Source organism: Tetrao urogallus (genome assembly GCF_951394365.1).
Source record: "Tetrao urogallus genome assembly, chromosome: 7".
Lineage (NCBI taxonomy): Eukaryota > Metazoa > Chordata > Aves > Galliformes > Phasianidae > Tetrao > Tetrao urogallus.
The window spans coordinates 9,794,673-9,815,768 of record NC_136820.1 but is presented as its reverse complement, the minus strand read 5'-3'; the positions used below and the strand labels follow the sequence as shown (position 1 = coordinate 9,815,768).

General features: G+C 39.9%; 1 protein-coding gene across 1 annotated transcript; it reads right to left on the bottom strand.

Annotated features, from left to right (window-relative positions):
* Positions 1-453: 453 nt before the first annotated feature.
* TOPBP1 (DNA topoisomerase II binding protein 1) lies at positions 454-20,771 on the bottom strand (the record flags this gene model as incomplete). The annotated part of the gene is made up of 27 exons (XM_079538319.1): positions 454-597; positions 813-974; positions 1,350-1,439; positions 2,463-2,603; positions 2,953-3,116; positions 3,599-3,713; positions 5,115-5,278; positions 6,344-6,570; positions 7,378-7,570; positions 8,150-8,258; positions 8,758-8,907; positions 9,275-9,398; positions 10,311-10,420; positions 11,272-11,445; positions 12,428-12,720; positions 12,862-13,073; positions 14,154-14,326; positions 14,864-15,183; positions 15,375-15,622; positions 16,123-16,286; positions 16,830-16,999; positions 17,379-17,558; positions 18,118-18,311; positions 18,446-18,627; positions 19,326-19,469; positions 20,048-20,182; positions 20,691-20,771. The coding sequence occupies 27 exons, from the start codon at positions 20,769-20,771 to the stop codon at positions 454-456; spliced, it is 4,563 nt and encodes a 1,520-aa protein (XP_079394445.1).
* Positions 20,772-21,096: the final 325 nt, after the last annotated feature.

Below are 21,096 nucleotides of genomic sequence, written 5' to 3'. Positions count from 1 at the left end.
TTAATATTTGGAATGGCAAAAACTTACAGTTTTTTATGGAATAATTTACTACTAAAATGTATAAGCTTTTTTGGGTTTTGTTTTTTTTAAATCTAGTTTCTCTTTTGGTATTTTCTCTTGGGGCAAAACCAAGAGGAAATACTCAACATATAAGTCCACTACTGGAATGACCATGGCAATGGCATTCTCATTAAGTGGTGTTTTCCCTACCAAAACAAACATAAAGTGTGCTGAGCATCTCAAAGTATTTATTTATTATACAGTGCTGTCCCTAAACCAAATCGTTAACAGCATCGGTAACCAAAAAGATCTTCCCTATGAATACTACTGTAAACCTATCTTAATGTCAGGACAAATGAGAAGTGAGATTCAAAGCTTTTAATTTTTGTGGTGAGGATGAAAAAATATAAATACGAATATATAAAATGTACAACTTAAAAGCACAGAGCTTTCTCAGTGCATTCTGGATCGCTTGACTCTGCTCATTTCTCCCGGTGCTTTTCTTTTCTGGGATAATCCAGTCCCAAGTTCTTTGCTGTTCTGGAAGCAAGGCTCAGCTTCCGGCAGGCAGTAAGACTCCATTGGGGGAGGTGGATCCTTCAATAGAGGAAAGGGAAAAAAAGCTGCTTAGCTCAAGGAGGATCTTCTGAGAACAAAGAAATTGCTCAGTTGTTTTCTAAGGTGTAAAATTAATAAAATGACCTTTGCACACACACATCTAGCATATTTTGCAAGCTCCTTGCTCTGGCAGAGGCTCCTAGTGACCTGCTGGAGGTGACGGGCCTGCCCTGTCCTGTCTGCACAGCACACACCTGGATGAGGAAGTCTGCAATGTACTCTGGCTTCAAGCAGTTCACTCCCTGGGCTGCCGCCTCTACTACGTTCACCCTGGTGTCATCTGGCTTCAGCTTACTGAAGTCAGCAAAGAGATGAGTCGCTTCTTTGAAGAAAGACACAGAATGACCAGAGAACACCTACACATTAAAACACGAGAGACAAAAGCTATTAATTTTTTTGTTCCTTCCCCTATGGGAGATAAATGCAGCTCATGACCTATAAACACGCACTCAACTGTCAAACCAACACAAAACAAAATACTATTTTCTGTGCATTCTGCACCATCTTTACCTTTCAAAGCCAATCCTCTCATCAGAGCAGGGCCCACAAATTCTGTGCTCAGCAGTCTGAGCAATTTTGGCTAGGCCCTACTACTAGCATAGACAATAACCTGCACAGAGTTTAAGAAATTATCCCAATACCTTAAAAAGTAACAATGAACACTCAACAAAACAACAGAAGATAAAAAAAACCAGTAATGTGTACTTTCTTTTTCCCAGAAAGCTACATACTTTTGCTCCTCCTGACTGAAGAAGGCGTCGGAATCCTGCTTCCTTGGTGTGGTCAACATTCAGGATCACTTTCCAGCCACTGAACGCTCCCTAGATAAAAGACTCCATTTAGCCATAGTGAAGTTCACAGATCCCTCACTTGCCTCTTTCAGGTTTACCTATCAGACAAACATTTGCTATCATCTGTTTTTCTAAATTGTAAAAGGCAGAAAAAAAGCACAGTGTAAAACTATCAGGCGAACACCACGCACTCCACCAGCTTTCCACCACGCCATTCCACCTGCACAGAAGGCGGGCAAACCATTCTATTCAAAACACTTGCAACACCAACAAGAAACAAACATCTTAAGAAAACCTGTGTACTCAATTACATACTCAGCTACAAAGCTGAGTAAGAGCACTTAGGGTCAATATATTTCCAAATAGGCAAGGGACATACTTTCTCTCACTAACACTCATTTAAAGGAGGTTGTAAAATACACGTGAGTTACACTGATGCAGTTGAGACACTGGCAGTATTTCCACCTTTCAGTGAAGACTTTCGTGTCTGGTTGGAGAGAGCAGCTACAAGGACTTGGTGAGCTCCTGTTTCACCTTCAGAAATGTCACAGAAACACTGCAGAACTTGCACTGTGAGACATCAGAGCAGGTGCTATGGGAGAGGTGTCAACTGCTGCCTTGTTTGAAGTACAGTATTTCACCCATTGCTAGATATGGGAAAATGCTTTCCAGTGAGCTGTATTCACCTGTATGGCACAGCAGGGATTTCTAAGAGTTACTGCCAGCACCATCCATGATTTTCTGGTAAAACCATGGGATAATCCCAGCTAGAGCACAAACAAAGGCATCTTAATGGCTGAATTATGCTTACATACATCAGTAACCACCTGTCTAGCTCTGCAAACAGCATGACTAGTGGGTGGTTCAGGAATAGATTAAGATGTAATAGATCAGCACTAAAAGGTTACTCAACTAACTAGAAAATATCCAGCTAAGCCATTTTGTTCTTAGTAAAACAGATTCATTTTTCCTGCCAGAGAAACTTATGGGTTTCTCAGTGACAATCTTGGCCATCCACACAGTACACCCTACACCCAACACACATCTCAATACCTCAGTAATTCCAGTTTCTTGCCTTCCTTTGTGAATTTTTTTCCTCCACCTCATGGCTGCAAGCGCTAGCTTCTTCTGGTTTACATTGATCCCAGGCAAAACATTAAGTATGGAATCACTTCCCCACTCATAATCTTCTTCCTGGAATAATCAGAGGCATGAATTACAAAGAAGTCTTGTCAACTTTACTAGCAGAAAGTAATAAAAAAAACAACAAACATCCAGAACAAATCACAACTCAGTGTAGTTCGTGCATCAATTTTATCTGAGCAAAGCAGCTCCTGATAGAATTAGAGATATGTCTCTTAAATGCACGTAATTATCATGGCCATGCATAAAAACTTCCCACAGGCTTGGTCAGCAACCTGTTTTCAGAGACGAGCTTGCCAAAAGTTTCTGACGTATTGGAGCCTCTAAAAATCCCAGTGTTCAGCCACACGAGATATTAAAAAGTGCAACATTCTAGTTTCTCAGTAACAAGGTTACATGCCTGAACAAAGCAGCCAGCTCCTCTACATGCCTCCAGGTAGGAACGATGAAGCACCCATTTTCCAGCTGCCATCGAGGCCAGGAATTTCTCATTTCGAAGAGGATGTCCCACAACGATGTGTGTGCAACTTGGATCAAAGCACTGTTTCTCAAGTACTATTCCGCCTTGGAGTTGAGGATTTAATACGATTCAAGTTATTTAGAGTTCAGGCTGTACCACAAAAAGATCACTCAAAGTGAGAATTATTTGAATTTTTTTAAAAATCTCAGATTTGCACTGAAAATATTACGATTGAAGTGATGAGGGAGAAGCTGGCAAGGAAAGAGGAACTCTGGGAAAAGAAAAAGTGGTGGTGTAACAGAGACAGGAATGGGAGACACCAGAAGAAGGCAGATTCCAGACACTCCCAACAATAAAGAATGGGGCTGTTGTGGAGACAGCTGAAAGAAACTGCCAGAATACAAAACCATTGCTGTTTTATGGCAAAGCTGATCACTCACATAATAACAACATATTCAAGGAATTGCTCACAAGCACAGAAAACCATAAATTTGAGAACTCTGATCTGATGTGTCGTTAACAGAAGCTCTTTCTTTTCCCAGCTTACAACACACACTATTGCATGCATTTCACAAATATCTGGTACCTAATTCCTCAATCAGATGGCAATAGTCAAATCTTTCTTGAGGATTAAGAGAAGACAGCTGAAATTTACGGCATTTTTCTGGTTCTTCATCAACCTTCTCATCTTCTGTAACAGCCTGAAAATATAGCAACAGATTTTGGAAATATTACAGAAAGATTAGTTTGACAGTTGACTGTTTCCCTGCAAGCAATTCTGGGTTATTTTTATGTTTTCTTTTAGCATGGAAAAGAAGAACCAAATCTGTCAATCACTTGACAAAGGCTGGATCTTATCAAATCAGCATTAAGCACCTGCTTAACATCCTCTTGGTTCCCCTTTTTCTAGGGCAGAACTGAATAAATCTGTCATAAAAACTAATCCATATTCACTGAATTGCAAGCTGACAACATGAAGCAACCATCATCCATCTATCACACTGCCTCATCCATTCAGGCTTTCTTTAACTCCCAAGGCTCCCTATATACTTCCACAACAGTTTACTCACTAACGTGGCACTTCAGCCCTCTGAAGACACATGGTTGCTGCTGGAAGTTGATATACAAATGATACACTGAAGGCAAAAGCCTACTTTTCCTACTTACTTTCAAGTTCACTACACAACATTAAATTTCTGAACCAGGTTTATGTCCAGAACAAAGATAGGCAGTTGGCATTTAAGCCTAAATTCCAGATACCATCTGCAAAATACAGGGCCTAATGTTTTTCCATCATCCAAACATGGCTAGAGTTCCCCCTCCTGCTTATAAGCACCCATAAAGCAGCAAAAGGCTGCAATGAGGTCTCCCTGGAGCCTTCTCTTCTCCAGGCTAAACAAGCCCAGCTCCTTCAGCCTATCTTCATAAAAGAGGTGCTTCAGACCTCTGATCATCTTCACGGCCTCTTTAGGACCTGCTCTGTCACTTCCACGGTTTTTTTTGTGCTAGGGGCACCAGGCCTACACAAAGTACTCCAGATGGGGCCTCAGAAAGGCAGAGAACAATCACCTCCCTCATCCTGCTGGCCAGCAGGATACAGGTGGCATCCCAGGCTGCAAGCACACTGCTAGCTCATGTCCAGCTTTTCATTCACCAGGACCCCCAACTTCCTCTCCACAGGGCTCCTCTCAGTGCACTTCACGTGGATGCTGTTGCCGCTGCTGAAATGCACCACCCACCAACTCACTGTGCTCACATCCACTGTTTGGTCTCCATAAGCATTCAACAAGCATTGATGGATGTCAATGGGTGCCATTTTTTCCACACCAAATTATTCAATGCCACATTTCTGCTTCAGAGGCACTTGCATGTCAGACACCATTTTGTCAGACTGCATCCCTACTGCCATCTGTCACATGACAACAACATGTAATGGAATACTGTTGGGAACATTTAACCTCTACTGCCATACCATCGACATCTGCCTCTGATGTTATGGGCAAACATAATAATACAGGAGGCATTACTTTCAGAGCAGCCCTTAAAGTATAGCTACACTTTTAGAACACATACAATCATGAGCATTTCTTCAAACGTCAAACCTTTTCTTTGGGCTGTGGTGCCACAGGAGGGTTAGCCAGTGGGAATGCAATGCTGGGAGCCTGCGGGGTGGGGATCAAGTGATCTTTAATGGGTGTTTCAGGATCTCTACATACAGGATTCTTCAGATCTTCAATCGTATCTCCATCTCCAGCCTCAGGAACAGCTGAGGAAGTAAAACACTGTTACAGGACCTGTCCTTGGCTGAATATAATTACGGACAAAGTACAAAAGTAGTTATCCTAAAACGGTGCTACAAAATGCACAGCTAACATGTCAACATTGCCCTTCTTAAAAGGTGCTTATACCACAGACCACCAACTGAACCTTACAGACTATGTCCCTGGATGCCTTGTTTTGAAAAGCAGAAAAACCTCAAATGGCCTAATTTCTTATGCTAAACGTACTTACTCATTTAAACAAAAATAAACAAACAAAAAATTCCAACCCTGAATTTAGCTAATTCTCTTCAACCTCCTCTAGGACAGCAGTTTTCAGTGGAAATTCTTCAGAAGAAGAATCTCTACAAAATAGATTTGTTGGGGGGTGGGAAGAGGTGGCAATGGGCAGAGAGGCAAATGATTCTGCTAATCTGTCTGGAGGTGGGAAGAAAGCCAAAATGGATGAAAAACCTTAAACGTGTTGCTTTAGTCCTGCTTAGTCCCACCAGAAGATTGAGACTTCAGAAATAATAGGAAAGATAAACACGGTATCTTGACTAAATCATAACTGAACCAAATTCATAAGTAGCTCTGAGATACTGTTACTGTTTTTGGCACTCACAATTATCTTCTTTCTGTTCCTTCAGTCTTCACCTACTAATATTTAAAACATTCTGCTGCTAGTACTCCTATTTGAATTCCACTGCATCTACCCTGACTTGCTAGCAGGAAGCCAGCTGAGGATCCAAACAAAATTGTGGAGGATATTTTCTACAGTTGATACAGATTATTTTCAGAAAAGTGCTGCCACTGCCGTGGTGTTTAACCACAGATGGCAAATAATTAGGAAAGCTCTTTTTTTTTTTTTAAGAAACAGCAACACATACAGAGTAGAGCTCAAAGATGAAAAAAGTATAGTCTTACATTCAAGAAATGCCAACGATGTTCACTCTCTAAGTATCTGGTATTTTTGAAGTAAAATTTAAGCATTACCATATTTTAAAATCTCCAAAGATCAACCCAATGCTGTAGCAAAGAAAAATGGTATTTTGTTTCTGATTTCATTTTATCTATACCAGCAATCTCTGCGTCAGCTATGGACCCTTTGAAGGTAGACTCATCCGTGTTCCTATTAACGTTACTCTGAGCTTGCTCTGTGTACTGGGAAGGACTGTTAGGCCACTGAAAGTTGCTGACAAGTCTCGCTCTCTCCTCCCTTGCTGTAGGATCATCCCAGATGATCTGCTCACTCTGGGATGGCTCCGTGTTGATATCTGTGAGAGCCTGACGAGATTGCCTGAGAGAAAAAGCACAGATACCTTAAATATTCCTTTGTTTTTACAGAAGACTACCATGCTAGGAGGTAACGTTCTAACAATCACACCAACTATAACATCCAAGCGACACTATTAGAAAGCATGCCCAGAAAAGTATGAAAGCAACTTTGGCAATCAGTCTTTGTGGATTTAAGGGTCAGTGTGGCTGAAAAAAGGCAACCAAAATGTAAGCAGGAGATATTTTCACCATGTGTCACACTGATAAATTATTCCATAATCAGTGCACTCTACCCTTTACTGAATCTTTTAATTTGCAAATAAACTCCCAACTAAAGGAATGATTTTGCAAGATTTCAATTACATTCTTACTGGAGCTCAGCACCGTTGGAGCTAAAATCCTATTCACTGTGTTTACACACAGAGAAATGAAAAGAGGATAAATATTCACAAAATGCTTTATAGGAACAACTACTATTTGTAGATGACTGAGGTACTGAAATAGTGCAGCACTGTTTTCCTCAAATATCTCTAACAACATAACTAACCTGAAGACAAATTAGTTGGTTTGCACAATTCACTTCAATATTAAAGAGCAATTATATTCTACTACTTTTTTGAAAAGCAAATATACTCATTTATATGTAATCTTAGGATTAAGATAATACTCTGATTTTATCTAGCAGGTCTTGTTAAAGATTCTAAATTACAAGAAAATGAAGTATATCAGAACAGAAAGACAGTACAACTGAAAACCCTGGAGATCTGTTCATGTTTCAGTGACTGAGTAGAGAGGACAAGATAAGATACACCGAAATGAGAATCAATACCTTAGAGCTTCCAAGGCCCTGCTGCGGCCGTTTCGCACAGACCGTGCGCTATCAGGAGTGGCTGGAGAGCTGTCAAAACTGTTCCTTGAAAGGGATCCTCTTTGTCCTTGTGGTTTCACTATTGATGTGGCAGACATGATCTCCTGCAGCTGCCTCTGGAAGCTCTCCCTCATTTCCAGTGCCTGGGTTAAAACTTCGAGAGAATAAACAAAGCCCACAAGATCAAGATTACTACAGTAAGGGGAAAGTACAGCCATACAAGTCAATTTCCTCCCCTGTATCAGGGAGGAACATCATACAATCAAGGAAGGAAAGACTATCCAGGAAAACAATGTATAACTGCAGTCACCCCTTTCTTGTCACAAGCAGGAATTCACATTTGGATCCCTTCTGAAATTGTTTACGTGATCTGCCTTATATTCCACAGCTCTCCTGTAACACTTTTCTTCACATAACAAAAAAATGTATACAAGACTGATTTTCTGTGCTAAAAATCAAACTTTGACTTTTTTTTTTTTTTTAAAAAAAAAAAGAAATAGCAACTAAGTAATTTGTAATGATTACCCTATTTTTTATGGGCTGGCAAGATCTTTATACTAGAGAGCAAAACCCTCCCTCAAATCGACCAACAATGGCTAGCTGTATTTGACTGGTAAACAGATACAGTAGCTAAAGCTTTCACATCTTAACATTCAGCACCTGAAACTGTAGAAGGCTTACACTGACAGTTTGACATTAGGTGACTATTCTGAGAACAGGAATTTATACTTACCTCCCCTGGATTCACTTATTCCAACGTGTTCCCCTCCTGTGTCAACTGTTTCCTTTATTTGGTCAGTAGTTAAATCATCTTCAGCATCATCTTCATCCACTGGAATAACCTAAAGCCAATAAAGACAAGTAGAATTCTTCAATACCACATCTTTTGTTTTACCTTTGTTCATCATTTGTGAAAATTCTGATAAAGAATAATCTTGCCTTAGAACAAGCCAATCTTTCTGCCACCACGTCAGTAAGACAGCGAAAAATAGCATTAATGACAACACCTACTCTGCAGTCTATAGGTCTACCAGGTCAAGCTTATGCCTTGGGTCTCTTGCTTACTTAAAAAAGAAGGCAAGGAATGGACTACACTATTTCAGATGTGGAAAGCACTTCTAATCCTGAAATGTCTGTGTTTGCTTCTGTTATCCCAGAAGAGGATTATAAATGCAGGAAAAGCACGAAGCAGCATCTGCAATAGCAATTAATTACCAGTGAAATCTGCTTCAGCATATCACTGAATAAAGAATCAACTTTGTTTATTTCATTCAACATAACAGCCACGTGAACTGAATTCCAATGATGCCATAGAACATGAATTTCTATCACACACCATACCTCACTTTCTTCTGCTGGTTTTCCAGTGGGTGGAAGCTTACTGGAAGAGGAGGGCCTGAAATCTTGCACCGCACTGATGTCCAGGCTCATTTTGGGATTGTAAGTGTGAGGAAAGAGAGATTCAGGAAGCCGTTTATATTCTTGGGCACACTGTAACAATATTAGTTAATATTATAAAGATGAGAAACTGGAAAAATTAATACAAGTTCCATATTTAAGTATAGGAAAAGGATCACTGAAAGAAGTAGTTTACACCAGAGAAAAATGCAGCTCTCATTCTGGGAAACATGTAGCAGAACTGCTGAATGGAAGAGAATTTCTTTTTCCCTTACAGAGTACAAGGGAAACGCATGCCAGCAAAAAATGTTTATAAGTTCAAAGCAGAATGTGAAACATCAATTCCTATATATGCTCAACATAAATTCCAGCAGAAAATCAACTGCTATCTAATGAGTTTTAAGCCTTCTTTTCTGTTCACTTTTAGTAAAAGGGGGAAAAAAGCAAACAAGCTTCATACCTCTAAAAGCCAGTGTTCTGAAACAACATGTATTCCTCGTTCTTTAACTGATCTATATTCCTTGTTGTTGTCGTTTTGCCCTCCCTTGTAGATGAAGTGCGTTACTGTTTCATCAAAACACCATCTAGAAAATAAAATGTAATACAACTGGAGAATATAATTACTTATCTAAAAGAATCAGCAGCTGATCCTAGAAATACACCTACTTTGATGAAGAAAGTGCGCTCATTATTTACTTAGCCATAACAAAAGAAAGACAACTTTCAGTTTCAGGACAGAACGCCTTCAATCTCTTCTGAAAGCATTTCTGAAGTAAACAAAACTTAGTCTGACAAAGGTATAAAAGACAGTTTGGGGTTTTGATTTGTTGTTACTACTAAGTAAATGAAGTTTCAAATCAGTTTCTAAAAATAAGTGTGAGCAGTTTGTTATATGCTTTTCTTTTACTTATATATTGAATTGCAACTGGAATACCAGTCCATGAAGCTCAAAATAAAATATAGGATTTTAAAATGTAAACTCATAAAAATTAACTTGTTATCTAATGGAAATAGTTTGTAGTTCCTCTCAGTAACAACCTATTCTTTTTAATTTTTTCTAATCACAGAACTTAGCCATGTTCACAACCTGTAAAATAATTAGTTCTGAGCCAGAGAGACACATGCACATATTCAGATCAGATTCAAAATCTGAAGTCAATTTTAAACTTCCCAAATGCCAAAAATTTCAGTATCTTCCGCATTAAAAAAAAAAAAAAAAAAAAAAAAAGAGGAGGAAAGAACATTTTTCTGCAACACTAGTAGAGTTCAGGATAAAGTTTTGTCAAGATGGACTTATCAGGAACACAGAGAAAACATGACTTGTTTTATATTAGCGTGTGGCTGTATTCTTGGACATAAATCATTTAAGAGGGTGAAACTTAAAGCTCAGCTATAGCAAGAGGTCCCACAGATGAGGGTATTAGAATACTAAGATTCATATTTATTTCAATTCCCACAGTGCAGAAGCTTAGAAGTTGTGCTTTATTGTCTGATACCTGTAGTCTGCACCAAGAGAAGCTGCTATAGCATTCAGTTCACTCTGCTTCTTACTAAGTTTTTTACTAACACATATGACAACATCAGCTAGAGGCTTGAGCTCTTCTTCCTGTTCAAGTACAGGGAAAGAAAAAATCATGTTTAGAAAGTGTCTGCATGAATAACACAAATATTTAAGTATTTAGTGCAATATGTGATAATATTTCCAATAACAGGAAAAGGCAAACATTTTTGTTCTCCCAATCTCCACGTCAGAGAGCACAACTAGCCTTCCAAGCACTAGGAATCCAAAGACAAAAGATTCACTCTTAGCCAGTCTCCCTAAACCATACTGTGCTTTTTTCATCACAGACTGAGCACTTCCCTAAGCACCAAAATTAAGGAATTATCAAGCCTGATTCCACGAAAACATTGCACTCTACCAGAGTGAAAAGGTTAGAGTTCAGAAACTACAGAATAAGAAGTAACAACCTTCCCTTACTGAATGCCATTAGTTTCATCCCATCCTTCGTAGCACATGTGCAACAACATGAGAAGCAGTACTAAAAACTCTTTTCTCTCGCTTTTTTGCCTGGTTTCTCTGAGTAGATTAGGCTGGAGCTCTGAACTTCAGTGCAATGTGAAATATTTAATCCTGCTCATCAGGAGCCTAGGAGCTTCTTAATTGTTATAAAACCCTACTATCCTAATACAACAAAAACTGAATTGTCACAGCTTTATAAACCATGCAGCTTAGCAACTCCTTAGTATTTGGGATGGCAGTACAGACGGGAGAAAAAGATTTTTAAATTTCTGCCTAGTGTCTTATCTTGCTTTATTCACCGTTGAAGATGCACAATCATACACATTTTTACTCAAATCTATCACAATGCACAAACTCCTTTATAGCTTAACTCACAAAAGTTACAGCATTTTCTTAATCAATTTATGTTCCAAAAGCTCAAAACCAAAATCTCCTACCACTTCTGGCTGTGCAGCCTTCAGCTGAGGGCTGGCAGTAAGAGCTTCTGTATTCCGAGTGCTGTTTGCCAGTGCCAATTTCAGGTTTCTGCCAATGACTTCAGAAAGAGGGGTGCTCAACTTCCTGTTCCTTTGACCAAGACCTCCTGGAGTATCCAAAACTGCCAGAGCATCCTACCAAAAAAAACAAAGTAACTGACTGACCTTCATGAAGGTGTTACAACCAACATTCTCATAAAATCAGGACTGTGTCCTACAGTAGCAGCTAGCAAGCACAAATCAAAGTACCACTGCACAAAAGCTATACAAGAGAATCCCAATCTCAGAGTATACAAATTTAAAACAGGAAGAAGAAAAGAGATGATTTAATCCTCTTTTTCACTGTCATCGGGGAGAACTGCCTGCAGTGGAAAGAAGCCAGCAGCCAAATCCAGGTAGTCCCAGTCCCAAACCATTTCCAATGTGCGTTGTTCCATTGGAAGGGAAGAGGGGGGGGAAGGGAGGAGCAGGGAAAAAAATCCACTACCACAAAAACCCAACAACTTGGCTGAAAAATCAGTGAATTCACCTTCTAATCAAGGCCTTGATAATGAAAAACAAATCTGAAGGCTTCACAAGCACATTCAATTCACTCAACAGCTATTCCAGCACTCCTGGTGGTTTCCTCACCATGTTTTAAGGCTGATAGTTTTTCATGGCTTTCAGAATGAGACAGTGAACCCAAAGCCCTAACCCATTTGCAGCAGTAATTTTCTTTATTAAAGTCATTAAAGTAGTGTTTCATCACAGAACAAGTAAACATTTGTTTCCTAATATCTGGAGGAGTTAACAAGCCTTCTGGTTGTATTTCTCAGTCGTTCAATGTAAAGAACAGATTATGTTCTATGAGGTGTAGAACACGTAAGATGCAATAGGCACAAAGGAGCTTTGTTAACGACATTAAAACATCTACTATGCAACAGATTTAATTCACAGGTTGTTAACTAGAAATACATGCAAATTAACAGAGGTCGTTCTTCTGGCTATATTCGAAATAGAAAGGCTGTAGTTAACAGGGTAAAGAGGCTTACAATAACATTTTTGTGCTGTTTTTAAGTTTATGCATATCTTTAAATTCAATGGCTCTATCAACACAAAAATTTGCAAAGAGCATTACCTTTACATCAAAAGAAGGCTTGAATAACTTGTCTTTGGAAAGAAATTTTGATGGTGTATCAAGGTGTAAAGATGGTTCTTTTTGTAGCAGCCCTCCTGCTGCAGGAGGAGTTGCTGTTTTCCCAACATGATGAGAGATTACAGCTCGGAAAGCTTTACTCTGAAACCTGTTGATATCAAGAGGGGTGACGGCTGGCTTTTTTCCAGCTTTGTGGAGATAAGCAGGTCGTTCTGGAGAATCAGGCAATTTAGTAGTTGGTGGTGTCTTGCTAAGCTTAGTAATGGAACTCTCATCTTTGAAAGGAAACAAACGAAATATAAGCAAGCCATCTGATTTCTCTTTTAAAAAAACACAGATATCACATACACTTGTTTGAAAGTGTATTCATTCATCTGACCTTCCTTCCCACATTCCCTAGCTTGCTAATAACCAACCTTCAGCATCTGCACGTTCAACCAAAAACTTGCTTTCGTCTGCTCTCTTTCCTGTCCTTGCAGACTGCAAAAGCCAAGCTACAGTGACTGCAGGCAAATTCCACTTCTTTGCAGCCTCATACTTGGAACCATCCGGCTCTTTCGCCACAAGATGGGTACTTGCAAACATTCCCTTTTTTGCATTGGCTTTTCTCACGAAGAATTCTTGGACTCTAAAATTAGATTAATAAAACATTTTAGTCATAAATAAGGTTAACCTGTGGCAAGTTTATAATGCTATAAAATACATTCAAGTGACACAAAGAGAACCAGCAGAATTATCCAAGGCCTGTTTCCCAGCAGAGAAGGACTTGGGGATGCTAATGGACAAAAAGCAGCATTTGCTTTTGCATTTGCAGTCTGGAAGGCCAACAATATCCTGGGTTGCACCAAAAGTGGAGTGGCCAGCAGGGAGTGGGGGGGATTGTCCCCCTCTGCTCTGCCCACGAGGCCCCATCTGGAACACTGTGTCCAGGCCTGGAGTCACCAGTACAGGAGGGATATGGAGCTACTGGAGTGGATCCAGAGGGTGACAAAGGTGATGAAGGGCTGGAGCACCTTCCCTATAAAGACAGGTTGAGGGAATTGGGCATGATCAGTCCAGAAAGAGAAGGCTGCAGGAAAATTCATTGCGGCCTTTCAGTAATTGAAAGGAGCTTACAAGCAGGAAAGGGACTAAATTTTACATGGTCTGATAGTGAGAACAAGGGGAAATGGCTTTGAACTAAAAAAAAAAAAACAACAAAGGGGAGATTTAGATTAGATGTTAGGTAGAAATTTTTTACTCAGAGGGTGGCGAGGTGCTGGAACATGCTGCTGGAACCACACAGAATTTGTGGGTGCCCCATCTCAAGATGCATTCAAGGCCAGGTTGGAAGGGATCTGGCATGCCTGGACTACTGGTTGGCAACCTTGCAGGGAGGGCTGCAACTACATGATCTTTAATGTCCTCTCCAACCTAAGCCATTCTATGATTCTACGAATGTAGAAAATCTGACATCTGAAAAACTGACATTTTGGTGTCAATTTTGTCAGCAAATTTATTGAATTACCAAGTCAGGGGATTTGGGCAAAAATCAGGCTGTGTGAAAACAGAGCAGATTTCTCTAATGGAGTGGGAAATATTTACACAGTCATAACTTAGATGAACAGAACCCAAAAGAACTTTATGTTGAAACATTTTAATTCTATAAAAGAAGAAATTTGTAAGCGATTTAATCACAGTGGCTGTATAAGAACAGAAAGGAATATACCTTGCTCCTAGAAGTCCTGCCAGATAAACCAGTGAGTCTCTCTCCGCACCAGTAAATTGGCTAAAAGAAAGAACGCAGTCCACCAAAGGAGTAACTCCTTCCATTACTGGGACTGGTGTGAAAAGTGGATTGGATTGGGGATCTAAGAGGAGCTGCTGTTCCACACATGTTACCTTAAAAAAGACGACAGTATAAATCACAGATCAAGCCAAACAGCAACACAAAAACACTGCAATAGCTCAGAGGGTAGTGAGGTGCTGGAACAGTCTGCCACAAGAAGGTGTGGATGTTCCATCCCTACAGATGTTCAAGGCCAGACTGAACAGGGCCCTGGACAGCCTGATTAGTGCTCAATCTAGTGGTTGGCAACCCTGCCCTTGGCAGCAGGGTTGGAACTAAATGAACTTTGAGGTCCCTTCCAACCCAAGCCATTCTATGAGTCTAAAGTACTGGCAGGCCCTCAGACCAGAAGCCTTTGAGTCATGAGTCTTATTTAACAAGCCTATAGAAAATTTCATCTTTGAAATAGCTAAGATACCATAAAGATGCAGAGGCTTTAAGGAATGCTTTCATTTAGCAAATTCCAAAAGAAATAAGACTAATTTCTCAACGTCTTATTTGCAGAAAAACCACCAGTAACTCTGCATTCTAGCAAGACGTATTTATAATAGATATGTTCACTCACTGGACTGAAAATATAACTCCCTTACCAGCCATATATTCGTGACAACATCACCAACAGTTGGCTCCACAGAGCACCCCAATAAAGGTACCACAGCATAGTCTGCAATGATTCTGCTTTGCAGCGGCACAGTTTTCCCAGCATGCTCCTTAATCAGATCTGCAATGCAGGACTCATCTTCTTCTCCAAAACCCAAAAGAAGAAATCTCTTCCTGGCAAATACACCTCCTTCATCCAGTGCAGAAGGCTCTCCCAAAGAACCATTACAGACAGAAGACTGATTCTCTTCTTGAACAGTCACATGAGTAACATCATTGAAGCTACCACATGCTAGTTTCTCAGTTTCAACTAGAAGAAAAAAAAAAAAAGAGTAGCAGTTCGACAAAAACAAGGACAACTCGAAATAGCTGCATGGAGAATGACTCCTAAAAATACAATATTGAAGTTAAAATACTCAACTTTTAATAATTAAATGCTTGAAAACTCAAATTCTACATGACCTGTTTAACTGTCAACGGCATGCTAAGCCTTGCACCTACCTAATGTAGAATCATTACTGACATATTGAGAGAGGAAGTCGTCTTCTGCAGCTTGCTGGAACTTTACAACATTCACAGCTTTCTTCTTCAAGATGCTGTTGTTTTTGGGAAGAACTAACTTTGCATCAGGTTGCTCCAAAACTGTATTCACTAACAGCTGGTAGTTTTGAGGGATATATTGCTCCACTGGACAGAGATAGCCTTTACTGAACGACTCCAGTAACCACTTTGCTGTCACTATATGAGGCCTATAAAATAAAGCATTATACAAACAAGTTACAGCAGGTCTCAGAACTGTGATTCTTCTTTTCCACTCTACAAACTATGTAACATGCGAACCTTAAGTCTGTAACTCCAATACTAAGGCATGCTAAGCAGACTTTACAGACTTTACGACTTCATGCTTAAGTATGAGAACAGACAGTTTCTTATTTATTTTCTACAATTTATATCAACATCATATCAGCCCACTGCTGATCCAATTGCCAAATCCTTCCTCCTCAGTGTATTAATACATTAATCACCAGTGAGAACACTTTTCTATTTACTGAGGCAACTCATAGCAACCCAAAATTTACAGTACTGAAGAGCACGTCAGGAAGGAGTTGCAAACACCAGCTGTAATTCTTCTTATTTAAGACAAGAGCTACTTAGGATTTCTAAATCAATACATATTTTCTTGCTCTTGAGTTGGTGGGAGAAAGCAAGCAAGGCAGAAGTAGTCCTTAGGCAATACAGCTATCAGAACCTGTGAAGCGTCTTGTCCAAAAAGTGTTTCAGCTCGCCACTGTCTTCCCCCAGAATGATGTGGGTAACATCCTCATTAAGCTGATTAAATCGAACACCACCACCGCAGTTAATAAGCCGCCTCATCTTGTCCAGCTTCCTGCCACTGAAGCCACACAGATAGACCTGCAATGAAAACACAGCAAAGATAAAGGCCTTAAAGGAGAAAAAAAAAAAAAAAAAGTAGAATATTTTGATACAGCTTGCCATGACTGTTCTACAACTCAGAAATAAGTGATGTGATTTCAGAAAAGTAAAAAAGAGAAATGAAGCATTTAAAATTTGACTAATTCATCTTCGTACATTATTCCTGAAACATTTGAATACTGAATAATGTAACAAACAGCCAGCCAACAGTTTATACAACAGAAGTTGTATAAACAAAACAAAGTAACAAAAAGCAAAATCACACACCATTGCTGGAACCCATTCACTATTGTATTTAAAAGTATGTTTATGAAAATGCAGGCATATTATACATTTAATATAATGAATTTATTTTTTATGCTCGTGGCACACAAAAGCTAGTATATAAATTGAACAGAAACGTGTTACTTGCTGCTGATAAAGCAACATAATTTACTCTAGCAGCAACTGCCAGCACCTCAATCTAGTGTGCTTCCACATGTGAAGATGGAACATTTGGAATAAGTCTATTGTTAAACATACTCGACAGCCATCTAATAAATCTTCAGGAGCTTGAAAAGAGCTTATGTCCAAGTTCTCCAACTCATCAGGAGAAGGATCCAGTCTGCTGCTCGTTGCAGAACTACAGGCAGTTTCATTAACTCTACTCAAATTTACACTGGAAATGCAGCTGACGTCCGAAAGGGAATGAGCTGTAATGGAAACAAAAGAAGATGCATTACTTTTGGCTCCTCTCTTTCCATTACTTAATTGAAAAAGAAAAAAAAAAAAAATAGAAAGCTGTCACACTTGATTTTGTTGCACTAAAAGAAAATGTAGTCTGAAGAGCAGATAAGTAAGGCCTTGGTTAAACCAAGGTTTTATTTACACACGTATCTGAATATTGGTCTTACTAGAAACAGTGCTTATGTGCCTTTTCAGCTTTTCGCATAAGCAAAGCAGAAACCAAGTTTCAAAACATTATCACTACAAAAGTAGAGAGCACTCTACTAACTTTAAATAGTTCTTCTTTCTTTCTATTCCAAACGTTTTATACCTTACCTTAAATGCATCCTAAAAGGTGTTACTTACTGTCAAGCTTGCTGGCATGACTGGTGGGTGTGGAGGTACTGGGCATACTGCTTAGTTTTGATCCAGTCTCTATTTTATACATTGTCTCATCTTGACAGAAGCCCTTCTCAATGCTGTCAGAAAACCACTGCACAGGCACACAGTGGACGTTCCATTTTTTGGCACATTCGTACTTCTGACCTTTCAAGGTAAAATAAAATTAAAAAAAAATGCAAGTTACTAAAAGACTGGTGCATCTGTGTTCACTGAAAGATGGATGCACATTAAAATCTGAAAACTCAAATAACTGATTTTGGGGTGCAAGTTGTACTACCTTGAACTCATCTCATGAGCTGCTATTTACTTGCCTTTATTTAAAGTTGGAATAAAATCTCCTTGACAGTGAGCTCATGGGTACTGCATCACAGGGCACGAAACCATTATAAACCAGCAAAGTATGAAGAAGCCCTCTGCAGAGCTTTCATCAAGGGTTTCACCACTAACAGCACTGCTAAGAGTATGTCATCTTGCCATACACTTTTGATAAGCTCCACCTACAAGAAGTTTTTCAGTTTTATTTTGCTCTATCTACTGAATAAACTGTGATATAGAGCCAGTGCCAGCACATTCTAACATTTAGAGCAAGGTAAGAGTGCCTCATGCTACTCTTCCCATCAACACCACTTTTCTACACAGAAGCAGCAAGAGCAACGCTACTTCAAGTCAAGGAGGGAAAATAATACGCAGCTGTAAGTTTTACCTTTTGGCTCTTGAACTATGAGGTGAGTACATTCATTCATCTTGAGTTGCCCTGAATACTGCCCACCATGTTCAGCCGTGAGGCGCTGGACTTCTTTCCTGTCTGAACTACTTAAGCCAGTTACACAAATTGTACAGCCAAGAAACACAGGACAAGTGTAGTCTTCCATGTTAACATCAGTATATCTCATCATGCTAAAAGAATGAAAAGGGAAAAAGAAATACGCTTTTTTTTGGTCTCAATTAGAAAAAGCAAGCAGTGTGCATAACCATAAGAATTACTAGGACCCAACACAAAGTAAGTTTTACTTCATTCCAGTTTCCATTACCTTTGCTGAGATCTATCCCATAGTGTCTTAACCCAAGAAGGAAGCAAAATAGGTTTTTTCAGAGAAGCAGCTACTAAGTATTTCTTGCTGCCAACTTCTCCTGCTATAAGATGAGTTACTGACATATTGAGGTCTCTGTACACACGTCCACCCATCATTTGTACATATTTATGAACTTCTTCCTGAATGGAGAAATTACAGAAAATCATCAAAAGAAAAAAATAATTAGGAACCTACATCACATTCAAAAATAAATCAGTTTCAATTCTCAGTGGTTTCTTCTAAAAACTAATTAAAAATGTCAATTCCACTTTATTTGCATGGACAGTAAACAATATAATAAGTAAAAGTAAAGTAAAGATGTTACTACCATAAGTAAAAAAATTTACTGGTGGTTGTTCTTTCAGGTAGCATATATAAAACAACAATGTTGTAATATATAAAAAGGAAAGTTTAGCATAACTCATGTGAAGTACAGCTGGCTGGATAATTAATGTTAACTGCAGACCGAAAAGCCAGAAATATGTTGTCTTCAGCATGATAGCTGGCCAACAGATCCCTCAATCAGGGAATAAAAAAATCCTCAAATGTACACATATTCCCATATTAATGACTACTTTACAATGTTACATACGCTTTTGTGATGTAGATACACCACTACATGCATGCTTGTATATCAAACATTATAAAAAGACTTCCTTTTTCTCCATAGTTCTCTACATAAATGACAGATACTCTAGAAACCACAGAAAGATCAGACATAGGCATAGGCACAGTCATCATATCACAGTTGCATATTCTACGACTGATGTCATAGCAATAAACAAAGCACATGCCACAGAAAAACCTGCTAAACCATCCACTGTGTACAATACGTTACCCGAACATCTTTATCTAGGGTGGTACAGGATATCGTTACGTCAGCCATGGTCATGTTATACACGGGATACTCAGCTCTTGGGACGCATCTCTGGGATTGCATGCAATACAGGACTACCTGTGGTCCAACAATTCTACAACCAAGCTGAATTAAATAACATGGAAAAGAAACAAAACAAAGAAAATGAGCAGAAGGTACACTAGAGCAAGGAATGTTTTGTACCTGAGGAATCCTGGGGAAGGCAGGGCCCTTGCCTATCCTTGTCTAGCTTTACTAGATAAGTGACAGTTTTGTTTTCACATTCTGTTGGAAATTTGCAGTACAACCTTCTTAAGCTTTCTGGGCTTGATAAAAACAGTACATCCTATAGCTAACATGCCATTGGATTCCAGACAGCCTATCTTTGTCTGCTGGACAATTTCCTGCCTGTCAAACAAAAACATGTTACTCAGGAGAAAAAAAAGCGAGAGCCAGCTCCCTGATTCCAGCAAAATCAGAACTGACCACAATATTTACTTTTCCACTACTTCTTAATAATCCTTACACTTTACTAGTTGTCTTCTCCACTAAATACAGCATGCGCCAAAGCTCTAAAGATTTCATTGTGAATACTGCATACTACTGTATTTAGTGCAAGAACACAAAATGTGCAGTCTAAGAACATCCATAAGAGCTCCTAGACAGGAAAGAATATAGCTGGTATAAGTTGATGTGTAGCATACCTTTTGGAGATGATTAAAAACAACACCAGTGAAAGGATCACAAATGTAAAGGGATTTATCATTTTCTTTTATATTGAGTGCTGCTTCTTCTTCAAGAATCTGGAGATGTTCTTCAGACTGAAATTCTTTTATAGACTGCAAGAAAACAATGCATATGACCACATTTATTTAATTGATAAACCACAAATAGTTAATACTGTGGAAATCACAAACACACATGTACTTGAAACAGCCCACAGCAGAGCCACCCTGAATAGTATAGGGCAGAACAGACATAAGGCCTCTAAAGAGCCTCCCTCAGCCCCCAGCTTTTCACAGCATTCAGACTTAAACACTGCATACAAACTGAGCTTGTCATACAGTGTCTTCAGCTCTGTCAAACCTCTCCAGGTGGGAAAAAGCTCCACATTCTTCCTGTTAAGGTGGATAAGTAACCATCACACGGACCTTCTGGGCCTACCCGGCACTTTGCTTAACGTCAGCAAGTTTTGACAGAATCACTTGTTCAACCTGGTCAGTATGATTGCTTGAAACACTTCTGTTAGGTAAGTGCAGCGTTATTCCCAGATGTACACACGCAGGCTGCATTCACCACCCAGATCACCTCAGCGGAACATCCAGCAGGCCCACAGCTTACACCTACCTCCAAAGCTTTCAAGAAATACTCCGAGCTCCCAGAAGATTTTACGAATTTCACCAAGAACAGCTCCTTGCTGCCTTTCATCCTTTAACTGAGAAGCAAATCCCGGTGAGATTCGCGCGCCGATCCCACCGGCAGCCCCCCCTTTCCCCCGGGGCCCCTCCTCGCACTGAGGCTCAGCCACCGCCCTACACGCCCAACCCAGAGCTCCCGCTCCCTCCCCAACCCCAGCACCGCTGTATGCTCGGTGCTGCCGGTGGGACGCTGCCCCCACGGCATCCCCTGACACCGAGCCCACCCCTCACACAGCGCCCTGCAGTATCGCGGCGGGCGGGAAAACGGCGACTCACATTGCGCATGCGCGGGAAGGACAGGGGGGCGTTGTCCAGTCGAGGGGCGTGGCCTGGGC